General features: G+C 40.5%; 1 protein-coding gene across 8 annotated transcripts in view; it reads right to left on the bottom strand.

Annotated features, from left to right (window-relative positions):
- Positions 1–25,000, bottom strand: part of LTBP1 (latent transforming growth factor beta binding protein 1) — a 454,228-nt gene that overhangs the window by 262,360 nt on the left and 166,868 nt on the right. For all 8 annotated transcript variants that reach the window (XM_031655059.1, XM_031655061.1, XM_021924743.2 and 5 more), the window contains one exon: positions 22,699–22,868. In XM_031655059.1, coding sequence (XP_031510919.1) covers positions 22,699–22,868 — 170 coding nt within the window. The remainder of the gene's footprint in view (positions 1–22,698; positions 22,869–25,000) is intronic.

Here is a 25,000-nt window from a genome sequence, read left to right as displayed (position 1 = left end):
CCCTCAACAAACTAAAATTGTGGTCATAAACTCAGCTTGGAAACAAAGAACTTTAACCAAAGAAGCCATTCCAATGTCAAGGTTGGAATGGGGCCCCAGAGGTTTTCAAACACAACCATCTCTCATCCACTGTTTGCATTCCACATATCAAGTGGTCATGTAACCTTTATTTGAAAATCTCTATGACGGGCAGCTCATTACCCACAAAAGCGCATGATAGCTATGGCAGTTCCCAGCAAGTACTATTTTTTACTGAGCTGAAATCTGGCCTCACAGTAACTTGCACACATTAATCCTAATTTGGTTCCCCATGGCCTCTTCCACATGACAGCCCTTCAAATAAGTTATCTTTGAGATAAATGCCACTTAACCAAAGAGCTAAAATTAGAAGGACTTGAACGCATCAGCTGGGTTGGCCATCTCACTTAGAAGAAGAAAAATGATTCCTCTGGAGGAGAAAGCCCTCCATTCTTCTCAAATGGTTTTCCAAGACATTTTCTCCTTCACCAGTCATTCTAACCCTGGAGGATCAAGACATGTTGTCTGAGGTGGGGAGATGTCCTAGTGGCCAAGCAGGCCTTCTGGCACCTTGCAAAATGACATCCAATAGGAAGCTACTATCAGTCAATACTTTAAATCGAGGACTAGCAAACTTTTGCTACAAAGGGCCAAACTGTAACTATATTAGGATTGCAGGCCAAAAGGACTCTATTGCTATTCAACTCTGCGGACCCACTTAGCTGGAAAGCAGCCTGTCAAAAACAATATGTAAATGAGTGGGCATGGCGATGTTCCAATCAAACTTTACTTGAACACTTCAGTAACCCCTCCTTTAAATGCTTATAGGACATTTTAAAGTTATCTGGGAGTCTACCTTAGAAATTTAAAAAAAAAAAAAAAAAAAATGGAATCCTGATTTCACCAGCAGATAAAATTCACCTAGTTTGATTTGTTTTTTTACAGTAGCACAAACAAATCAGCTTATAATCTAAGTTGTCAGACAATGCTTACAAATATCTTGAGGATACTTTGTGTGTTCAAGTGTGTGAAACCCAAGAAAAAAACAGACAACATTTTCCCACTTCAAAAGAATATAAACTCCTATTTTTTCTGGCTCGTGGTACAATAATGAAATTAGAATCTGTGTGCCAACTATTTTGTCTTCTCTGGCATTAACTTGTAGCACCAGCAGCTGCCACACAGATGCTCACACAGTCACCTAAATTATGCTCACTTAGGCGAACGGAGACATCCAAAGAAAGCAAGCACTTAATCATTATTCCCATTTCACCTCCCAGTTACAGTAGTCACTTTATAAGCACTGGAGATTCTCCGGGTCTATTGTTTTTAAAAACTTCTTATATTTCTTTGCCAAAAAAAAATGTTTTGGCTTGGAATCATCTGGATTTTCAAAAGGCAGAGACAGTTTCATATGACTTAATTCTGATTTTTACAATGTTCACATCTTCTTGGAAGCAGAAGCTATATTTTATTTCATATAAAAATGCTTGTGTTTTACAAGCATTCTGCTATAAAGTAATCTAATTCTAAAACAGACACTTGTATTCTAAGCGGGTCCTCTCATCTCCATGAAGCACTTACTTCTACATTATAATTAGCTTTAGGTTTTCATGCCAATCTTCTCAAAATTGGTAGTGAAAATGCGCTACTGCTTTTGACACTAGATTATTATCCAGAGCTCTAACAGGATCTCCATAAATGCTGGATGGATTAGATAATACGTTCTCCCATCTTTACTCCTTGAAAATCATTCCCACATATTTAGGGTATAGTGTAAAAAGTTTAAGTTTTAAAGTTCACCAAACAAAGATCCATGCTCTGAGCTTCAAATTCCTCACATGTGACACGCTGAAGGCAATACCACTCACCTTTCAAGAATTTAGTAGGAATTCACTAACAGTGGACACAGGCTCTCCTGCAAAGGCCATTTGGTCTATCAGAGGCCTCTTCTTTGAATGCCTTGAATAAGGTAATACTCAAAGACTCCTGATGCCTTGCAGAGATTAGGTACCCAATAATTTTGGAATAGACAAAGTAACCCTTCAGTGTCCATGGGGCAAGGGTGACTGTCCGATCTCACAGAGATCCAAGACTCATAGGATGCTGGAGGTCATTTTGGTCTAAGGTCCTGCTGCACCAGTGAGAAAACAAGCTCAGAACTAACCAGAGGCGGAAGACCATCCCGAGTGGCACCTACTGGGTGATTAGGAATTCTAAGTCTGAGAAGCAAAAGTTAGGCCAGTCAGGAGTTAACAGGGAAACCACTGGCACAGCTTCTGTGCTTGGTCCTTCAGAGGAAAAAAAAAATGCAATTTTTCGACCCCAAAATCTTAAGCAAGCACTTTAAAACTTTGTGTTTTAGAGGCCTTGGCTAGAGGCACAGATTGCCTGGAGCCATGCAGCACCTCCACTGGGCCTCCTAGTCAGTCAAGACACTCAAGAGTCAACATCCTGTCCGCAGCGTCTGCCAGACCCTGTGCAAATTTATACCTCCAAGAAGAGGCACTGGCACTCGGTTTCAAACAAACCACAGATATTCAGAGTGAATGGTGAATGGGATGGAAGTGAAGCCGATACCCCTCCTCCCATGATAAAAAGCTTTCGTTTCTGTTTCGGGGTTGTTAACAACAGAGAAAAACACAAAACTGTGAAAACTGTTCTTGACAAACAGACATCAGTCTAGAAAAGAGCACAGTTGCCCTTGTTCGGTCATTAGACTAGGATGTGACCAAAAGCAAAGTCAGCCAAAGAAATAAATAAAACAAGTTCAAGACTCACATCAGATGTCATGAACAAATACAGTCTCCTCAGCATTCGTCCAGAATGCCGTGACAGCACATTAGCATGCATCCAACTTAAACAACGGGGACCAATCAGCACAGGCAATATCCTCTGGGAAGAAGCAACCTCTCTGTGGTTTAAAGCCACCACCCAGTTTAAAGAGACCTACAGGCTGATTCAATACACAAGTCACGTGTACACTCTTCAGGGTGTGAGAGACTGAGCTAACAGTTCATTCTCCCGCTTGCAGTTCATCGCTTACCCGAAGGCCAAGAATTCTTTGAAGGACAAATCATAAAAATATTAAATAACGCTTAGAATAACAGGACTTTATTGTTCAGCTCTCCAGGCTTGCTTAACTCCTCCTGGACTATTAAAATAATGCCCATAGACTGCTCTGTGTTCCTCAAGTAAGGTGTTATGTAAATAAAAATTAATATCAAATCTATTACTTCACCAGGCTGCCCCAGTCCTGCAAAACCCTCCAAGAAGGAAACTCAGATGAGATCACTAGTACTGATGTGGACAGTTCCACAGGTAAGAATCCAGAGTAACCTTTCGCTCCATCTCTTGAGTTACTGAGGCAGGAGTAACTAAAGAAAGGGACAGAGAGAGCAACAATTGCTACACCAATGATAGAAATCTAAGTCTAAGATCAAGGAAAAGCATAAGTCATTATGGCTTGGAAACCTTGCCATCTTTACAAAAGACATTTTTCCCCTAAAAATTTACCCAAACAATGGCCAATCATATTTTTTAAAATTAAAACCACTTTTAATTAAATATGCTAAAGAGAATAACTGAATAAGCAACAGGAAATAGCAGTTTCTCATGTACTTTTGAAAAGAAAAACAGAAAATTCTTTGCTACTAAAATTTCACAACATATTATGCAAGAATCATCTTGACACATGATGGAAACTTCTAACTTTATAGATAAAATCTGTGTAAGATATTTAATTTTTGAAAGAGACACCGTGGGACAGCCTGGTGTGGTTCTGGGGCCACTGAAACTGAGGTGCCCTGTTGCTGCCTCTGGTTACTGGAATGCCTTCAGCAAGTGCTGTCGCCTCTGTCCCTGGACTGCAGTCCAGAGTCTGTCCTGAACTTTTATGGGTGTTCCACATCCCTAAACTGAAGAAGTACGCCTGGACAGTTGAACCCCTTCAGGGTCTATGATGTAAAAAAAAAAAAAACATTTTATAAAAAGGACAGACCATGAGAATGTCAAAAAGCCATGGATTTGTTTTCCTCGTTCTCCACTTTTATTATCAACTGTATTTTCTTTTCCCAATCACTGGCCCCAGAGTCATACCAGGCTGTTTCCGGTGTCTGTTCCAGGTGTCTCTGTTCCAGGCTGTTCCAGGTGTCTCTTTCAAAATGACTTTTAAAACTCACCTGGTCTAGAACATATCTGGAAATCCCTCATCTAGAACACATCTGGAAATCCCTCCTCTGCTCCTAATTCTGAATATTAAGAGAACCTACTAGTGTTGCCCCATCCAGAACGGATAGTAGTATTTGAAATGCTATGACTGAGAGTTGAAGAAACACATCCTCCAAGAAGAAAGGTCGTGAATCCGTTCATAAAAAGAGGAAAAAAGAAAGGAGTAGCAAGAGCTCATTGTACCCAATCTCCCAATTCTGAATTGAGAATGTAATCCACAGCCACAGTCTAGAATCCTGACAATCATGGGAGCCACACTTGGCGAGGGTTCAATGAGTTTGCCCTGGGTTTTGGGGAACTGGGGAGAGTGAAAGGCATCACGGTTCAAGATGTTACTCTAAGAGTCTGTCTCCCAAGGGGGAAACCATTTAAAAGATACATTTTTTCAGAAATGAAAAATAGCTACCTCCCTCAAAGATTCTATGCCAGTCTTTGCAGCAGCACAGCTTTAAATTCCACACCATGGCCATGTGGCTAGAGGACCCGGATGTGCAGACGTGCAGCTGACAAGAAGACTGACTTTACTGCTCTCTGTAAACAGAACAAGGAGCAGAGCAATCAACACACTTACCTGTCCTCCATCTCTACTATGCATGCAATCTGCCTAGTTTGCATAGGCTCTTTACAACAACAGTGGATTACATATGCTTCACATGACTCAAATTTTCTGTCCCTTAATTTTGGAACCACAGTTAGGTTTTATTTATCCCCACATTTGTTGTTTTTCAAAGAGCAAGTAAATGGAGGCATTTGACCATTTCTATAAATAACACCTATCTGTATGTGGAGAAGCAAGCTTGACTAAATGATAGATATCTGCTGGACTATTTGTTTACCAAGGAACACATTTGATGGCTTACTCATAAGCTAAACAGGGGGCCATTCTTCTCAAGGATCCCAAATTATCTCTACCACACACTTTGAAAATTAGAATCCTATATATTTGTTATGACAAATTATTTCCAACAAAATCTAACTCCCTGAAAGGAAAGTAAGACCCTTTCCTACCTAGGTCCAACCTAACCTTGCCTCCCATCACATCTCCATGTAAAGCCAGGGCCTGAGCCAGGCCACATTGTCCACATGTCCCCACTCAGATACCTCACTCACGCAGTTTCCTTTCCCTAAAAACCTTTTCCTCTTCCTTCCCACATTACATCCTTTTGACTCAACTAAAATACTCCTTCCCTCCACGACTTTCACTGACCTAGGCACAACCAAATGTTTCAACCCTCCATTTTCTCTTGACTCTTTGCAGACACTTCTATGGATATTTCTCCACTTTTCCCACCTTCCTTTGGCCTCAGTCAGGCCAAAGAAAACAGTCTGTATTCTTATCCTCCTTTTCTGTCTATAACAAATGTCCCACCTGGTGATTCTCTTTTTAGGACTGGAAGAGAGAATGTGGTAAGAGGGGAGTGTCATGGGAATGGAATAAAGGGGTTGGAAATGAAGAGGCCTGTATGAACTGAGGCTGAGAATCCACGGGAAGACGGACAATGGGAAGGGAAAGCAACAGGAAGGGCAGACAATGGGAAGGGCAGAGAAATGACTTTTACTCAAACAACTAATAGCTGGGAGTCACAAAACTTTAAAGGAGTTGAATGCCTCAGGCTTCTACCACCTTTGTAAAGAGGGCTTGGGAATTTTCTTCGGACACCAAGGCAGACATAGTGAAGGAAATGACTTATTACACTTCAGGAAATTTAAATTCTGCTTAAGAGAAAAAAAAAAAAAGAGTCAAAAGACAAGGCAGAAAAGAAAACCAAAACCTCCTGGGCCCTGAACACACATTCTGAGTCACTGGAGCTGCCAGGCCAGAAGTAGATATCTTGATGTGCCTCTAAGGGATCCCAATTCTTTCATGCAAGCAATAAAAACCCAGAGCAAACAAAAATAAAATTATAACTTGAATGCATTATATTTTAAGAATCACCAAAGGAGTCAAAGATATGAGCATTTTTGCAATGGCCAAAACAACTCTCAAGTTTGATGGATTCAATGGAGACAAAAATCTGTTGAAGCAGTTATATAGAAAATCGGCATTTTAAAATCTCTAAATTAATTTAGAATTAGAGTATCAGGGAATCCAAGCTTGCAGAATACTGATTCTGTCATTTACTTCATTTTTTGTTTTTTCCCAGTACAAACTTCTCTCTGGCTCAGTTTTTAAATGACTGCATCCAATGGCCCCAACTACTCCCCCCACGGGACTACTGCCAAACTCAATAGAGCTCATCATTAGGAAAGATTTCAGCCTCAATATCCTTTTCTCAAAATCATACATATCTAGCTATGCTCCAGTATTATGTGATAAATAAAACTGAAAAACGATCAGTTGCCAATAAACAAATTACTGATGTATAATTGTACACTGTAAATTTTCTAGCTGTCAGCTAATTCTTTTTAGGTTGACCATTTTCAGCTTCCTCATTTCCTTTGACTTTCATTAAAAGAGTGCCTCTTCTGTTAAACACTGTGATGGTTTTAAAATATGTCCACAAATTCCCTGATGTTTCTCTCTTTAAGAGGTGAAATCTAAAAGCCTAATCTCCCCTTGGACATAGGCTGGTTTTGTGAATCTTGTCTAAGAACAAACCAGACATGGTGGCTAATGCCTGTAATCCCTGCACTTTGGGAGGCTGAGGCGGGAGGATTGCTTGAGTTCAGGAGATCCAGACTAACACTGGCAACATAGCAAGACCCTATTTCTAAAAAATAAATAAATAACAGAATAAAAATGGAATGATGCTTTGCAACTTCGGAGACTACATCATGAAAGACACTGTGGCTTCTGTCTTGGTCTGTCTCTGTTGGATCACTCACTCTGGGGGAAGCCAACTCCCAAGCCATGAGAACAGTCAAGCAGTCTAAGGTGAGACTCACTCATGGGGCAAAGAACTGAAGTCTCCTGCCAACAGTCACATGAGTGAACCACCTTGAAAGTATCTTCTAGGCCCAGTCAAGCCTTCAGATAACTGCAGCTCTTACTAATATCCTGGCTGGAATTTCATGAAAGAAACTGAGCCAGAACCAACCAACTGAGGTCCCTCTAAATTCCTGAACCACAGAAACTCTTAAGGTAATGTTTATGGCTTTAAACCACTACAGTTTGGAGTAATTTTTATGCAACAATTGATAACTAACATAAACATACACACACACAAAACACATTCCTCTTCCCTTCTGCTTTTCTTTTTGCCCAGATTCTGAGAACAACAGAAATTATGGACCTTTCTTTTTTTTTTTTTTTTTTTTTTTGAGACGGAGTCTCGCTCTGCCGCCCAGGCTGGAGTGCAGTGGCCGGATCTCAGCTCACTGCAAGCTCCGCCTCCCGGGTTCACGCCATTCTCCTGCCTCAGCCTCCTGAGTAGCTGGGACTACAGGCGCCCGCCACCTCGCCCGGCTAGTTTTTTGTATTTTTTTAGTGGAGACAGGGTTTCACCGTGTTAGCCAGGATGGTCTCGATCTCCCGACCTCGTGATCCGCCCGTCTCGGCCTCCCAAAGTGCTGGGATTACAGGCTTGAGCCACCGCGCCCGGCCGGACCTTTCTAAATGCACAAAAGCACTGTCTACATGAATGGCAGACTCGAGAAACAAGGACTGAGTGCCTACTAGGCTACAGAGAGCAAATACACACGACAATCATGTAAGCTGCAATCACACCCATTTTGCCAACAAGGAAACCACAGAGATGATCATCAGAAGTTTGACCATGGTTGTTCTGTTAGGAAACAGTGAAGTTGGGATTTTAATGCAAACCCTTGTTCTTTCTTTCCTCAATATACCCCAATGCCTCTCCTATACTTGTAATGAGCATTACTATGAAAAATATATGACACTTAGGAAAGTGAATGCTACACGCTTGGGAAATTAGGATGGGGGAGAGAGAAACAAACATAGATTGAGCACCTATGTTATGTGTTCTGCAGTATGCTAGATATCTTATATCGACTTCATCTCACTTCATTCTCACAACAGTCCTACAGAACAAGTCTTAAGATCTTTATCTGTAAGACAAAGAAACTGACAATAAGAAGTTCAAAGGGAAAGAATACAATAAAACCATCCACACGCTCTACCTTTTAGGATGCTGAATCCAGAGCGCATAAAAAGACACTCAGAATAATGCCATCCAACCTATCTACCTCACAAGACTGTGGAAGGGGCCATGTGAAATAATTTGTATGGATATCATTTATAGGCTGTAAAATTCTATGCAAATCAAAGAAAAAATCCTTACACGTGGTCAGTTTTAACCGGAGCAACTGTTAGAAAAGCTCAAACCAGTAGTGACACTTAAACCATGATATACTATAGAGCAAAATATATAACCACTTCTAAATCTAGGAAAATTTTCATCTTGGGATATTTGCTTTCAGATCATAACTATTATTAAACACTCTAGAAAAACGCAAGATTCTACTGTGGACTTTGGTTCCACCGTCATTTCCAGATACCACCTGATAATCTGACTTTGTTTGACAGGGATCCTAATGAACGTCAACCGGCTGTAGGAACCCACTGATTAGAAAGGTTTACTCTGCATCTGAATAATTTGGTTTTTTTTTTTTTGAGACGGAGTCTTGCTCTGTCACCCAGGCTGGAGTGCAGTGGCACAATCTCGGCTCACTGCAACCTCCGCCTTCTGGGTTCAAGTGATTCTCCTGCCTCAGCCTCCCAAGTAGCTGGGATTATAGACATGCACCACCATGCCCGGCTAATTTTTGTATTTTTAGTAGAGATGGGGGTTTCACCATGTCAGCCAGGCTGGTCTCAAACTCCTGACCTCAAGTGATCTGCCTGCCTTAGCCTCCTAAAGTGCTCGGATTACAGGCATGAGCCACTGTGCCTGGCCGCATTTGAGTAATTTTTGTTAAGCTAAACAACTCTTGTTAGCAGCTCTATAGTTACATAACAAATTTTTAAAACATGTTATTGTGTTAAAAGCCTTACATATAATACAATTTTAAAATATCTAAAATATAGTCACATTTGACTTTGCACTCGCCTAAAGATAACTTACACAAACGGCTAAAGTGGCACTTTTTTTCAATGAAAAAGATTGATTTCTGTAATTTTAAACTCATTTTTCAGTTCCTAACTTAAGGAATACATTTTAAGTAGTAGTCAAGTAATATGCAAGTATTATAATATTTAATTAATGCATATAAAGTGCTTAGTACCATGGTTGGCATGCAGAAAGTGCTAAATAGATGAGGAGGAGGAGGGTGGAACTTACCTCCTGTCTTTGCTGAGACAAAGGAGCCTATGTCCAAATTTCCTAACTACCTGATCTTCAATTTACAATATCTTCAGCACATTTGTTTGTATTTTCTTGCTTAGAGTATATGTTCTTAAGGTATATTAAGGTGTGGTTTGGAAACTGGGATCTCTGACAAGAAACAACATGAATCACTTTCTCCATTAATATTCTTTGAAAAACCCCTTCAAAGAGAGGCATCTAATTTTGCTAGATTTCCACGTTCAAGACATGGCAGAGCATGCCTGCTATGTACTTACACACATACCGCACTGCGGTTGCCAGAAAACCCATACCAAAAAAAAAGATGAATGAACAGAAGGCATGATGGGATCCCAGGAATCTTACTGAAAAAGTTTCCCAATCCACCTTCACTAACTGAAGCTAGACATTCTCCATTCCACGTGGGAAAGAATCCCCCAGACCTGAGAAGGCTTCTGTTAAAAATTCCAATGGAAGCTGAGACATGAATATGGCAATACCATCAAGGTCCTAGTAACCCACAGGCCAGGCAGAACAATTCTCCAAGTGTTGCAGAGGTCTCAGGGAACTGATGGAACTGACCCACCCACTCCTCTTTCCATGTGCCAAGCTTGCTTAGAAGTGAATGGGGATAGGACTAAGAGCTATAAAGGGAGTGAGGAAAAGCTGAGCAGCTGGGTTTTCCCTCTCTAGAAGTCAAGCTTTGGTGCTGTGCCTAATCAGGACATGCAGCTGTTACACAGCAGAGTAGAAATAGAACTTGTACTAGCTGAGGTCTCTTGCCTACAAAACAACAAGAGGGTGCACATTATCTCGAGCAACAGGATGTTCAAGTGCACTTGGGTACAGCAAGAAGGAGACAGAAAAGAGAACTCAGAACCCAGAACCAGCTGACCATATAAGCCAAACCTCATGGAGGCTAAGACACAGCTGAGTAACTGAAAAGATGTTCAGAATCCACAGCACTGGTAGCAACCCCATTATATGCTGCCCATGCCCACCTCCCTTCAGAAATGCTGTTGAACTTCATTCTTGTACCCAACATTAACATGGTAGGATTGGCTACTTCTCTGGCTACTTCTGCTTCTTTTCGGTATTATATTTTCATTCCAGTTACTTACTGTTCAATTCTAACTTACGAATTCCTTAAGAGAGATTCTGATTAATCTAATTTCGTCAACATCATTCCTGTTTGGGAAAGCGCCTCTGCCACGCCACCTTACAGGCAGCTGCCACCTCAGATTGGCTTTACTTGAGTCAAGTGCCTACCTGTTTTCCAGTCTACTGTGGCCAGAAGGTGAGGTCACCCATAACATCGCTTGTACCGAAAGGCAGCCTGATTACAATAGTTATCATCTGCTCTAAGACTAATGATTGATTTGTCCAGATTGTTTTAAAAAGTAAATATGCCCTGCTGAAATGGTCATTTCGGAAAAACAACAGATTTCAAGGGAATTGGCATGCAGCAGACCGGATGCATATGCCTTTCTCATGGTAGATTCATGGTAGAAGAAGGAAGAGAGGAAACACGCAAATCCTCTTGAAGTTCCCACTCAGAACCCATAGATTCGTTCCACCCACACTCGATTGGTCAAAGCAAGTCACATGGTCAAGCCCGGCGTTAAAGGGACTAGCAAAATCCACGATCCCCACAGAAAGCCATGGCAAGATGGAGGGCGGGTGGTGGAAGAACTAGAAAGAACTATGCATATATTATACAATCTACCATGTTTATTATTTATTCTCGGATGAATAATATTCTCGGAGAAAGTCAAATCAGTCAGAGAATCATTCTTAACAAAACTATATCCACCACCTTTTCTCTCCTATAAAGACAAACTAAAGTGCATTTAAATATTCCTTCATTTTCATTAAATTTCCAGTTACCAAAACCAAAACAAACAAAAACTCTTTGGACCAGAAAGCATGTACCTAACTGAATCACAAAAGGTCAGTACAGTATTTTTGACTGATGAATAAAGGAAAAAAATATAAATCAAAAGATTTTGTTTGGGGGAGGATTACACTGTAACCTTCTAAAGTAAAGCAGATGCATGCTCCAGCCAGCTCCTCCATGGAATGTAAGCTGAAAGCGTGGGAGGAAGAGCTCTTGGTTTCTGCTGGATCTCAGTCGAGCAGTTGCACTCATGAGATGCACCTGTAGCCATTAAGGGGTGTTGGTTAAACAAGGAGCCCAGCTGCCGGGTGCCTGTGCTTCCAGGCCTTGTTAGGGAAGAGCACTCAATCCCACACAAGAAGCCCAGAGACCATCAACACAGGCACGACCACCGCCCTCTCACCTGCTCTCCGGATGCTTTTCTTTCTCTCACTAAAGCTTTCTAAATCTGTTCATAGGATACAAGGACTTTCAAACAATTACGATGTTTTTCACAAAACACTGCATATTTAAAATATTTTCATTCAATAAGGAAAAAAAAAGCTAGAACCTTGGAAAAGCAAACTTGTGAAGCGCAGTTAGGGCTACAAGAATTTTTCTTAATGGAGCTTCCTTTATGGATAATGTAAGAAACTAAAAAAAAAAAAAAAAAAAAAAAAAAGACTTTACAAAATTTATTTCCACTGAAGAAAATCAGACTAATTAGAAAGTTTTCCAACAGAACTAAAAGAAAAGAAAATGTATTTAAAAGTGTCAGAAAATGGATCTAATGAGAAATAACGATGATAATCACCAAAGTCAGCTCCATGCAAATTATATTTACTCAGGGAGAGATTTGGGCATTATTTTTCCCAACTTGCATACCATGCTAAGTATTAAGAAATTGCATGTAAGTCTGAGTAGTCAACCACGTACTAAAGAGGTTCTGTAGTCTTTTAATAGCATAGTACTTTGCTTAATAAAGATGACATTTAATTGCAAAAAAAAATCACTTTAAAAATACACATAAAATACTGTTGGTGGGAGTAGAAATTAGTTCAATCATTGTGGAAAGCAGTTTGGCAATTCCTCAAAGAGCTAAAAGCAGAACTACCATTCAACCCAGCAATCCCATTACTGGATATATACCCAGAGGAAATCATTCTACCTTAAAGACGCATGCACGTGAATGAATGTTCATTGCAGCACTATTCGCAATAGCAAAGACATGGAATCATCCTAAATGCTCATCAACAACAGACTGGATAAAGAAAATATGGTACATATATGCCATGAAATACTATGCAGCCATAAAAAAGAATGAGATCATGTCTCCTGCAGAAACATGGATGGAGCTGGAGGCTATTATCCTTAGCAAACTATGCAGGAACAGAAAACCCAATACCACATGTTCTCACTTGTAAGTGGGAGCTAAATGATAAGAACTTATGAACACAAAGAAGGGAACAACAGACCCTGGGGTCTACTTGAAGTGGGAGGGTAAAAGGAGGGAAAAGGGCAGAAAAGATAACTATTATACTGGGCTTAATACCTGGGTGATGAAATAATCTGTACAACAAACACCCATGACGCGTGTTTACCTAGGTAACACACTTTCACATGTACCTCTAAACCTAAAAGTTAAAAAAATACACACATATATACTTGATTGAATATATGTGTGTATATATACACACAGGCATCATACATATATACACGTACGTATTTCTTGGTTTAAAGTTTGCTTGTCAGAAGAATTAATATAACCATATTGCAATTACCTCTTAGGAAAGAAAGTTGTTCTCCAGTCATGTATTAACTTCTACCTCCTTTGTATGGGAACAAAAAGAAATTAGGGCAGCCAGAGTAGGGTTAATATTCAGGAGATATTAAAAAACAAACAATGCAGAACTAAAATCACAGAAAATAACACAAAGCCATTTTTAAGAAATGTCACATATAAAACGTAAGAAAGGTATTTATGGGCCGGGCACAGTGCTCTCGCCTGTAATTCCAGCACTTTGGGAGGCTGAGGCGGGTGGATCACGAGGTCAGGAGATCGAGACCATCCTGGCTAACACGGTGAAACCCCATCTCTACTAAAAATACAAAAAAATGAGCTGGGCATAGTGGTGGGCGCCTACAGTCCCAGCTACTCCGGAGGCTGAAGCAGGAGAATGGCATGAACCCGGGAGGTGGAGCTTGCAGTGAGCCGAGATCTCGCCTCTACACTCCAGCCTGGGAGACAGAGCGAGACTCCGTCTCAAAAAAAAGAAAGAAAGAAAGGTATTTATGGATCCTTACGTCAAAGTGGGGATGGACTTACTCCAATGCAGTCATTTTCAACATTAAGAAGACTCTTCTATAAGGAATCTAATTCATGAGAAGACAAAGCATTCTACTTTAAGTCCCTGGGAAACATCTCATGAGCAGTATTTTGCATGGGCCTATTTTATTTTGAATCAAAACTATAATTTCTATTCTAATAATGATTAATTTCCTCACAACTCTTTCCCAATCCAAAAGTAAAATCTACTAAAACCCTCAATTTCTGGCAAAGATATCCTAAGGCTGAGGAGGCACCATCTCTTTTCTTTTTCTTTGCTTTAGTTTCCCCACATGCAAACAATAAATTCATTTGTATTACTTTTCCCTAGGGAAAAAAATCAGTCTGACTCCAGAATATTCTGGAGCCATACAGTATTGATTTCTTAAAATCAGTCTCAACACCCATAAATGTCCTTGAATTTGCTTGTTTCTTATAAACCCTTGGGCCCTTGGAATTAAAACCTTTCTCTGGCAGTGAAGGCTGCTCATCAAGGAATTTAAACTACGTGGTCCTTCACCCTAGAAGGTTTTTCTTCTTTGCTGTTTTCATATTGCTGGATGAAATTGGAAGTTTCATTCTTGGAAGTGTTTATAACCAATCCATATCTACTGTTTCACAGTCATCTTAAACTTCATGTGGCCTATCAGGGGGCAAAGAGAATAATCATGTTCGTACGGCTTCCCTGAACTGGGATGTTACCAAATAGCTCTCAGATATACCATCCTCCCCTCCACGCCCTAACCCAGGATAACATGCATAGCAAGACTGCTCATGAACTTTTCTTTGCAATAGATCATATCCTGTCCTTAAATGAAATCTGGATTCCCAAGGATACCAGCTCAGCAGAACCCTGTTCATCCACATTCACCAGAATGCCTTCTCAGGTGTCAGTCTGTACACAGTTATAATGTTGTTTTACTGTCTAGGCTTTCAGACCAAAAAATTTGCCATAAATCAGTGAAAAGTAGATGTCTTTCTTTCAGGAATCTTTAGTACTAACATCCACATGGTCATACAGCTGGGAAACTGGCTCACGGTTCCTGAGTCCCACACAGAATTGTGTATGGGACAAGCAGCTTAAGGAACTTGCTGATTTTGCAAGGAAAAAAAGCACAAAGCTTTATCATTATTCCTTCTTTAAAACAGTTTGTTTTCACACCTAATACTCATCTTAAATGCTTAAGCAGTTTTTGTTGGTTTTCATCAGCTCTTGTAAGGTCATTTATGGCTGGTCCAACTTCCACGGCCTTTTAGTACCCACTGGGTTGCTGTAAGCCAATCCCAAAGACACGTTTTTGTTTTTGTTTTTGTTTTTTGCACACAAGTTAAAGGTAGTCTCCATGCAGGGAGGGCTTTCAATGCTGCAGAACGTGTTCTCTGGAAGTCTTCTCTCCCAAGGACCCACTTGGTCCATCTGGAAAGCTCTGCCCTATAAGGCTCCCAATCAATCTGTCAGGACCTGTCAGCGAGGATGTCTCAGAGGAGCAGAGTTGCCCACATCCTAGATTTCTCCTGCTGCTGCTTCTGTTCTCTCTTCACATGAGTGTGATTACCATCCATATCCTAAACTTCAACATCCACATTAAGGCTACAGCAGTTCTCAGGACCAGACTCTTCCTCAACAGCATTTTCAAATGGCTCCTCCTCTGAAGATCTCCAGGTTGCAATTCATCCCATGCATAAAAATGCTGCTCCAATTCCCCTCATCTATACTTACTATATTTGCCTTTATCCAGTTGCCACCCCAAGGATTTTCCCGTCTTCTGCAGCATCTATCCCATAATGGGTGCTCTCAGCTATACCAGGGACACCTCCCATGAGCATTCGGTAACTGGCACTAGGCATCCAGAGCCTTTAAGCAATGTTCTTGCCCACCTCCCTGAAGTGGCTGGCATAGGCAGATCTGTCCATGTTAAATACCGCCTATCTCCTAACATTCAGCTTTGTTTTACCAAAGCAAAAATCTTGAATGTCTCCTCTAAGTCTCTGCCAAACCACTCTGCTCTCTCACTCAGGGCAACCAGGAAGACCCAGACAATCTTACTGGTGACCTCTTTGTGGTATCAGACTGCAACCATAAAGAATCTTCGCTCCAGACACATGAACTTCCTTTTTCAAGGGGAGACAAAACCATTTATCCTCAAACCCTGAGATGTTTTCATAACTTGCCATGCTTCTTAATGTCAGTCTGAACTGAAGCCTGAAGGCTAATGCTACAGGCAAGACATTCAACCACAGTATTAATAAAAGTAAAAAGAAGAGGCCTTGTATGTCCAAAGCGTCCATACTTCTCTTAGTGTGGAACTATGGACTGCGATCAGGCCAGAACTGGGATTCAGGAGTTCAGGCCACAAAGCTGCTGCTATGAGAACAACAGACTCTCTGCATCTGTCTCAGACCAGAGCTCAGGAGACCTGGGGAGCTGTTCTATCTTCAAATGGAGGTGCCAGATTTCAGTCAGCCCATGATTGATGGCTGGGAGTCAAGCTGCCCCAGCCTGTTGCAAAGACTCAGAGAGGGCAGCACAGACCAGAACTCAGGGTTAAGACATCTCCCGTGGTGCCAGCACGGGTGGGAATTACATTTTCTTCTGTCAGAAGTCACTTAATAGGGACCCTGTGTGTGCTTCTTCACTTCTATGGTTTCTTATTTAAACAAAAAAGGTTAGGTGTCACACTTTAAGTAAAAAGTGGGCTTGACCTCATTTTTCCTTTCCTTTTTTTTTTTTTTTTTTTTTGCAATTTAATGGTACTACGTGTTTGGAAATGCCAGTCATTTCTCTCTCTCTCCCCCCTACAATAGCACATCAGAGGACAACTAGGCAATTTAAGAGCCTGAGTTATATCTATTTAAAGATTTTTAAGAAGTTACTGTATAAAACATGACATCTGCCTTTCCTGAAATTATTTAACACTTTAAGTAAACAGTGGGCTTGTCCTCACTTTTCGTTTTTTTTCTTTTTTTGCAATTTAACAGTACTATGTGTTTGCAAATGCCAGTCATTTCTCTCTCTCTCTCTTTCTCCCCCACGTTAGCACATCAGGAGATAAACTGGCAAATTTTTTAAGAGCCTGAGCTATATCTGTTTAAAGACCTTTAAGAAGTTACTGTTTAAAACATGACATCTGCCACTGCTAAAATTTTACATTTCTGCTTTGTTGAATTTAAATAACTAAAACTTTAGATGACTTTGAAATATAAGTATCCTATTTAAAACCTAAGCCCATCTTGAGAGAACAACAACTGGAATAAGCAATGAGAAATCCAATTTGGAGAAGTTCAAATTTCTAAATCATTCCAAATATTAAAGTGATGTAGTAGAAAAGGGACTAAAGAGGCGAATGCTTAAATTGGAGCTTCTCTAATCTTTTAGATCTTCTTTGCACAGTCTGGAAACCAGTTGTCTAGGGAACCATGTCAGTTACATGGCCATTACTGCTCATCCTAAAGATCTCCTTTATAAGTAGCTCTACAATCTATCTTAGTAAGTCCTTCGGTGTCTTATAACTATGATGATAAATACGTCCTTCCACCATAGACTGTACTTAAAATATTATTTGCTGGCTTTAATATTATAAAACATTCCATATCATTTTTACTACGACAGCCCACAGTATGATGTAGACACTTACTATACCCTCAAGGACTTTTTCTAGCAGGTTGTGTCAAACTAATCTCTTTTTGTGTGAGTTACTTGGGTTTGCTCCTGAACATGTGCTATTCTAATCTTGACTGGCCATTTTTATAAGATGGTCTTCCAAATGTTATGTCATTTCCATTTTCTTCCTCCGGGTTAAAATATATATATATACACTATACTAAACACAATATAATTTGGTTTACATACGGAATTCTTTCCTACAAGTCACCAATGAAAACACTGTATAAAGCAGACCCCACCCCTACCCCATACCACCCTTAAGACTTCTGAGAGCTTATGAGCTCAATTCCTTGGAGCTGAAACTGAGTCTCATAACTACCTACTTGGCAATAATTTTTCATAAATATTTGTTATTTTAAATTGAGATATGATTCACATGCCACAGAATTCACCCTTAAGTGTATAATTAAGTTTGTTGGGTTTTTTTTTTTTTTTTTTAGTATTTTCAGGTTGTGCAACCAGCATGACAACCTAATTCCAGAACATTTTCACCGCCCCAAAAGAAACCTCTTACCTATAAATAACTATTCCCTATTCCCACTCTCCCCTGTCCCTGGCAACCGCTAATCTTCTTTCTGTGTCTGTGGATTTGCCTACTCTGGACGTCTTATAGAAATGGACTCATATAGCATGTAGTCTGGATTCTTTCACTCAGCTTGTTTTCAAAGTTCATCCATGTTGTAGCATCTATCAATATCTTATTCCTTTTTATGGCTGAGTAATACTCCTACACTGTATAGAGATATATAGCTCAGTTTGTTTATCCATTCATCAGTTGATGGACATTTGGGGTTGTTCCCACTCTCTTGGCTATTACAAGTAATGTTGCTATGAACATTCATGTACAAGTTTTTGTGCGAACATGTTTTCAGTTCTTTTGGATATATAGCTAGGTGTGGAATTGCTGGGTTATATACTTCTATATTTAACTTTTTTGAGAAACTCATGCAGTATCTTAATGTGATACTGTGTTGTGATATGGCTGGTACTGGTTCATCCCATAAAAATATTTCTACCAATACCAAAAAGTTTTCTATAAGCAACCAGGAGTAACATCCCATTCCTTTCCCAATTGCTGTGTGGTCTGTCATTCTAAAATTAAAAGAAACTAGACTTATCTAACACAAGCGGTTTCCTGGTAGTTCATGCTTTTCTGGGTGCCTTCAAACTAAGTGGGAACATATCTGAGAATTGTCATGCTCTGGAGGGTGGGTTGGTGGGGACACTGAGAATGAAGGACAGCTGCTAGAGGCACGGCCTCTTGGGCAGCTTTTGTCATGTTCCAGGCACCAATCAATCAGGTCCAATATCTAGATGTTTTCAGTGGAATGAGAGACTGTGAGTCTCTAGATCAAGAACTGGCAAACTGTAGCCCATGAGCCAAATCCAGCCACCTGATCTCCTACAACCTGAGAGGTAAGAACGATATTTACATGTTTAATAGAAACATTTTAAATAGCTATATAAATATCTACCTAAGATCCTCAATTTGCCTATTGTCTCACAAAGTCTAAAGTATTCCCTAAAAGTCTGCCAATCCCTGCTCTAGATGATACTGATGCAAATTAAATTATTTTAAGGCCAACAAATAAAGCAGAACACTAAAAGTTATTAATTTATCACTAGAAGTATCCCTTACTGGCTGGGTACAGTGGCTCACGCCTGTAATCCCAACACCTTGGGAGGCCGAGGTGGGCGGATCACTTGAGGTCAGGTGTGGCCAACCAGCCTGGCCAACATGGTGAAACCCTGTCTCTACTAAAAATACAAAAACTAGCTGGGCAGTAGTGGCGCACACCTGTAATCCCAGCTACTTGGGAGGCTGAGGCAGGAGAATTGCTTGAGCCTGGGAGGCAGAGGTTGTGGTGAGCTGAGATCGTGCCACTGCACCCCATTATTCATAATAGCCAAGAGAGTGGGAACAACCCCAAATGTCCATCAACTGATGAATGGATAAACAAACTGAGATATAAATCTCTATACAATGTGGGAGTATTACTCAGCCATAAAAAGGAATAAGATACTGATATATGCTACAACACAGATGAACTTTGAAAAGACGCTGGGAAAAAAAAAAAAAGATATCCTTTACCAAAGACCAGAGAACACTTAGCACAGGATGTCAAGTTACCTAGAAAGTGACTAAGAAGACTGGTAAATATACAGAATCAAATTAGGAAAAGCAGTATGTACACATTGGACAGGGATGGTGAATTGCGTTACCGAAACTCTGGCAAAATCCATAAAATAGTCATCCCTCCCAAAAGAAAGCACCTCACTAGCAACTTGGTTAGTTTCTCTCTATCTATAATGTTTTCTCTGGAGAGTGCTATGTTTGACACATTAATGTATTTTACTTTACTTAATCCATTGCCTCCATCCTCATCTCTTTCCTGCTTATTCAAAACAATTGTTCTTTTTCTCTTACCAAGTGTCGAGAGCAAATCCTTATTCCCTTGGGCTTGTAGACTACTGTTTCCTCCTATTATGAGCTAAAAGTTGCACAGTGCTTGGAGCTCAAGGTATGCATTATTATTACTGCTCTTGTAATATATCAATATTAAACATACCAACTGGTAATTACTGTAGACCCCCTGTTTAATCACTTTTAAAGGGAGAAGATAACACTTGTTATTGCCAACCTAAATGTCTTCTCTAGTTCTAGTAGCTTCTCAAAAGTAATGGCAGTGGACTACTATGACATACCTCACTCCTTCAATTTCACTCCAAGATACATCATGCTCAAACCATCTTAGCATCTTCTGTTTTTCTAAAGAATCACAACTATCAGTTTCTGTTTGACCTTCAAATCTTTCAGCACAATAAGAAATTAATCTGCTTGCATTTGATCCCTTCTGTAAATATGAAAATGAAGATGCTAAAAGCTGCTTTTCCTCAGACTTCTCTGACTAACTTTTCCTTCCTTTCTGTTCCATGTAAGGCTTCCTTGGAGCCTCCTCTTTTACCTACCACAGAATGGAAGTATGCAGAGACAGAGTATGTTTAGGTCCTTCCTACTACTTGTACCTCCTTTCCAGTTTTAATCATCTTTTGTGGTTCTTACTCCATTTTGCTATTTCAGTATCCTTCATGGTCCTGCCAAATTACCTCTTTTAAAAACTTTCCAACTAGCCCTCCAGCTCTCGGTAGAGCTATGGCCTCAGCAAAAATAGCCACATCTCCCTTCTTGCCTTTCCCACATGCTTAACTCTTTCAGTTAATTCCTGAGCTTTTTGAACAACAGCATCTTTTAGGGGGTTTGAGCAGAGAACACTATCACTATGATAATACATATTAGTCCACATTCTTTTACTAGCTCCCTACTGTGTAGAAAATATATTTAAACAGGATGAGTGGGAAAGTTATGGACAGAACAGATAAGAAACTTATCTTCACAGTCTTCTAAAATATAATTTCATCTTTCAGAACACAGTTCAACCAAGATTTGAGAGTTTAAAATACATATATACACGAGTGTGGGAATACACACAGAGTGGGAATTTTCATTCCAATAACAAATTATAGAAAACAAATCAAAACCACAGTCTAGTCTCTAGTCTTAATACCAGTGTTCTCTAACCATCTTTTCCTGATACCTCCAGATAATTCAGAATTCTCTTCTTTTATCAGTATGATCATAAACTTTAAAAAGTCTCTTCCCGGATAGGTGCGGTGGCTCACGCCTGTAATCCCAGCACTTTGGGAGGCCGAGGCGAGCAGATCACAAGGTCAGGAGATTGAGACCATCCTGGCTAACACCATGAAACCCCATCTCTACTAAAAATACAAAAAATTAGCCGGGCGTGGTGGCAGGCACCTGCAGTCTCAGCTACTCAGGAGGCTGAGGCAGAAGAATAGCGTGAACCCGGAAGGCGGAGCTTGCAGTGAGCCGAGATCACGCCACTGCACTCCAGCCTGGGTGACAGAGCAAGACTCCGCCTCAAAAAAAAAAAAAAAAAACAAACCTCTCCTCCCATCACACTCTGATTTGGGAGCTGTTTTTAAAAATATTGTCATCTATATAAAACCCCAAGGAAATAAGAAGTACATCTTTTACTTAATTAATTTATTTAAATGAATTTTAATTTATTTATTTAAGGAGATAAATGACGGCTTACCCTCAGAAGCGTCCTTCACGAAAAAAATCCTGCTTGTCTAGTTAAGAAGCATAATGATAAATAGGTCATCACAGGTAACTTTTATCAGAGGATTCAGAGCACAACTGCCATAAGCCTTCACACAAAAACATGGCATTTATATTTAAGAAAACGATGGTGCATGACTGTAGTCCTAGCTACTTAGGAGGCTGAGATGGGAGTAGCCACCGGTCACTGAGCAGGACTTTCTCAAAAGACAAAAAGTGGATGTACAAACCTGCTGTTAGATACTCTTTCTGTTAAATGACCAATTCTGAGGGAAGAGTCAATCATTTTAGATTCAGTACAGAAACGGGGAGGTGGAGTGGGTGTAGGGAACCAAAGCCACAACACATATGGACTTCACAAGTGCCAAACAGTAGTAAAAACTGTATCTCAACTCTTCATACTGTTCCCAGTGGTGAAAGATGGTCCTTTTCCACCTCACAACTGGCATTCTCTTTCACTACCTATGGTGCAGGCAATCAGTCAACATGTGACAGGGCAGGAAGCCGCTGGAACAAGAGTATGTGTCTAGCTCTCGCCTTTGGATGGGCTGCGCCTCACTCCAGAACGTTTTCTCCAGATGCTGCCAGCAGACACTCTGTAATACCTAAACCACAAATCATCACATTCCCCACCCTTTGAGCCAGGCCTTGTCCTTGAGCTTCCCACATAGCGAGATATTAACCAAGCTGGCCACTGATACAATAGTGCTTTACAAATTCAGAGAAATCTGCCACGCCAGCTGCTTGATACACTAAAAACTAGGTGAGCCTTATAATGTAAAAATATCCATGTAGGAGAACCTCAGAGAGCCATGCAGGACATTTCAGACGTTTCACAAGGCACGAGTCCTGGCTAGCTTACTAAAGAAAATATTTCATCAGTGTAAACATGTCAGACATATGACTGGACCCAAAATTAGAGCAAATATGTTAGACATGAAGCCATCTTGCAGAAACAGAATGACAGGCAGGTCACTTCAGATTCATTTCCAAAATCCAGGAAAGGCTGCTTTTCCTCAGAAGAAGGAAACCATGCTAAATTTCTGCTGTCTGGTTGTTTTAGGAACCAATGTGGATTTTTAGTGACTCTCGAATTTTATCTACTGTGACACATTAAAGCCGTCTACACTGAACAAAGCGTTTCCAATCTCTGATACCGTAACTTAGGAAAATGGTTGACAACACTATACTCACGCTGAAAAGGTGCTGCAACTTGATCCTGCACGTATCTTAAAGGGAAAGAACCTTCAGTGGACTGCTCTCCCGAAATCCCCTTCTGGGCTGGAAAGTACTTGGGCTTGAGCACATATTCCTGGGTCTGGCTATGGTGAATCATCACGCTCTGGGAGGAAAGGGGAGTCACTCTGGGAAGAAACAAAATAAAGAGAAGGAATTAAATAATGGACTTTTAAAAGTCAGCGAATAAGGAAAGGATAAGAAACGACTTACATGTAGAAAGGAGCATCAATTCCAAGCAAGGCTCTTTTTTTTCCCTTCAAATATTGTCACTGACCACTCATGACATACAAGGAGGTAAATGACGGCTTACCCTCAGAAGCGTCCTTCACAAAAAAGATCCTGCCTGTCTAGTTAAGAAGCGTAATGATAAATAGGTCATCACAGGTAACTTTTATCAGAGGATTCAGAGCACAATTGCCATAAGCCTTCACACAAAAACATGGCATTTATATTTAAGAAAAAGATGGTGCGTGACTGTGGTCCTAGCTACTCAGGAGGTTGAGATGGGATGATCGCTTGAGCCCAGGAGTTTGAGACTGGAGTGAACTATGACTGCACCACTGCACTGCGGCCTGGACGACAAGAGTAAGACCCCATCTCTCAAAAGGGAAAAAAGACAAAGACGTTTACACAGACAGGTATATATTTAATAAGAGTGCAGCACTGGAAATGGGAAGGGGGAAAATAGGGAAGAAAGTACAGGAAGGGAATTATGCAAGAAATCCCCACCTTGACTAGTTAAGCAAAATCAATCATAAACAATTAAAGCCTGTATGATCCAGTGGGACCTTCTAACTCTGCCTACCACTAAAGGTTAGCTGGTTAATCTCTTTAAGCCTCAGTTACCTAATCTGTACTGTAGAATCTCTGCGACCCCGAGCTGAGAAAAACAGTGATTGTAAAAATCTGAACAAATGCAAACTAAAAGAATAATAATTTTAATTCCCTTTTGAAATATAAATTACGATGCCGCTTTAGGGAAACAATTTTTTATGCTGTGTCTCATAATGATATAAATCATACTATTTGAGTTAAATGTGTTATAATTATACTCTCATTATCTTTTTAATAGCACGAGTCAAGACTTCTGGGAACTTCTGAACATGATTACTATGTGCTCATCCTCCTGGTCCAACCCTTGTTTCCTGTGACAGTTCTCCTCTACCACATCCAATTCATATTTTAAAATAAGCCTCTGCCCAGATTCAGTTATTCCCTGAGGATGAGGAATGAAAAATATAAAGAAGATATACCAATTAATTCCAGAATATGCAAAATTGCTATTGAAATGTTTAGGACAGTGCATTTTTGCAGCAAGCTGAGCCTTTAGAAAGGAACATGCTCTCTAATGCAATCTGACCCAAAACACTGACCCTAAGGAAGGACTGACTATCTGCACAAGGGGAAGAAATGATGCCATGGCAGTTAGTGCAAAAGGCAAATTGTCAAGCCACCCAAAACATTGTATGGTGATACAATGTCTCATATCAAAAGCAGCAAAAGAAACGTTAATAGTCTCACTCTATTGGATTCGTTCTCACTGGAGCTGGTGAATGAGCTATTCCATGGGACAAGGCATCCATGAGATAAAGGAATAGAAGAGGCTAGAATTAGGGTGCTTCCCTCTTAGTCAGTAATCTGGATCTACCCCTTAAAATCCTGTCGTTTCAGGAAAGCCTGGAACACCTATTTTGGGCCTGGATTTTCCCAGATGCAGTACCATGCAAGGGCACTCCCTTTGTCACCAGACTAATGACTAAATTACTAAAAGCCTGAGGTTTAACATTGCGAACACTTTTGTTTTGATGATGTAAGTGTTGTTTTGAACATTAAGTGTGTTTGGTTGGGATAGAGCAGCAAGTGAAACAGCTGGACACATCTGGTAGTGACTGATAAGAACCACAAGTCTCTTCTATCAGCCTCTTGGAAACAGGAATCCTCCGCATCTCAGAAGCAACTTGCCCTCTGGCCACGCTGCCACCCTGTCACCATGCTACTCTGACCCACTGAGAGATGTACAGGCTAGCTCCTATTCAGGAAAGGAAAACCCAGCTTTCCAGGAGACCTTGGGCTACTGCACCTAATTCGTGCCCCAACCACAGCCAGAAAGGTAAAAGTATGGGGTCCGCCTTCTACTTGAGGTTGTCTCTTGTCTCCCCTCTGAATCAAGGAAGCAGAGGACAAGAAATAAGCTGAAAGCATACATGTGGACGGGCCCTTTTTCCCTGAATGTAACAGAAAGGTAATAAACAAACAA

The sequence above is a fragment of the Papio anubis genome, chromosome 14 (assembly GCF_008728515.1).
Source record: "Papio anubis isolate 15944 chromosome 14, Panubis1.0, whole genome shotgun sequence".
NCBI classification, from domain to species: Eukaryota; Metazoa; Chordata; class Mammalia; order Primates; family Cercopithecidae; genus Papio; species Papio anubis.
The sequence above is the reverse complement of the archived record's forward strand: the minus strand, read 5'-3'. Positions and strand labels throughout refer to the sequence as shown.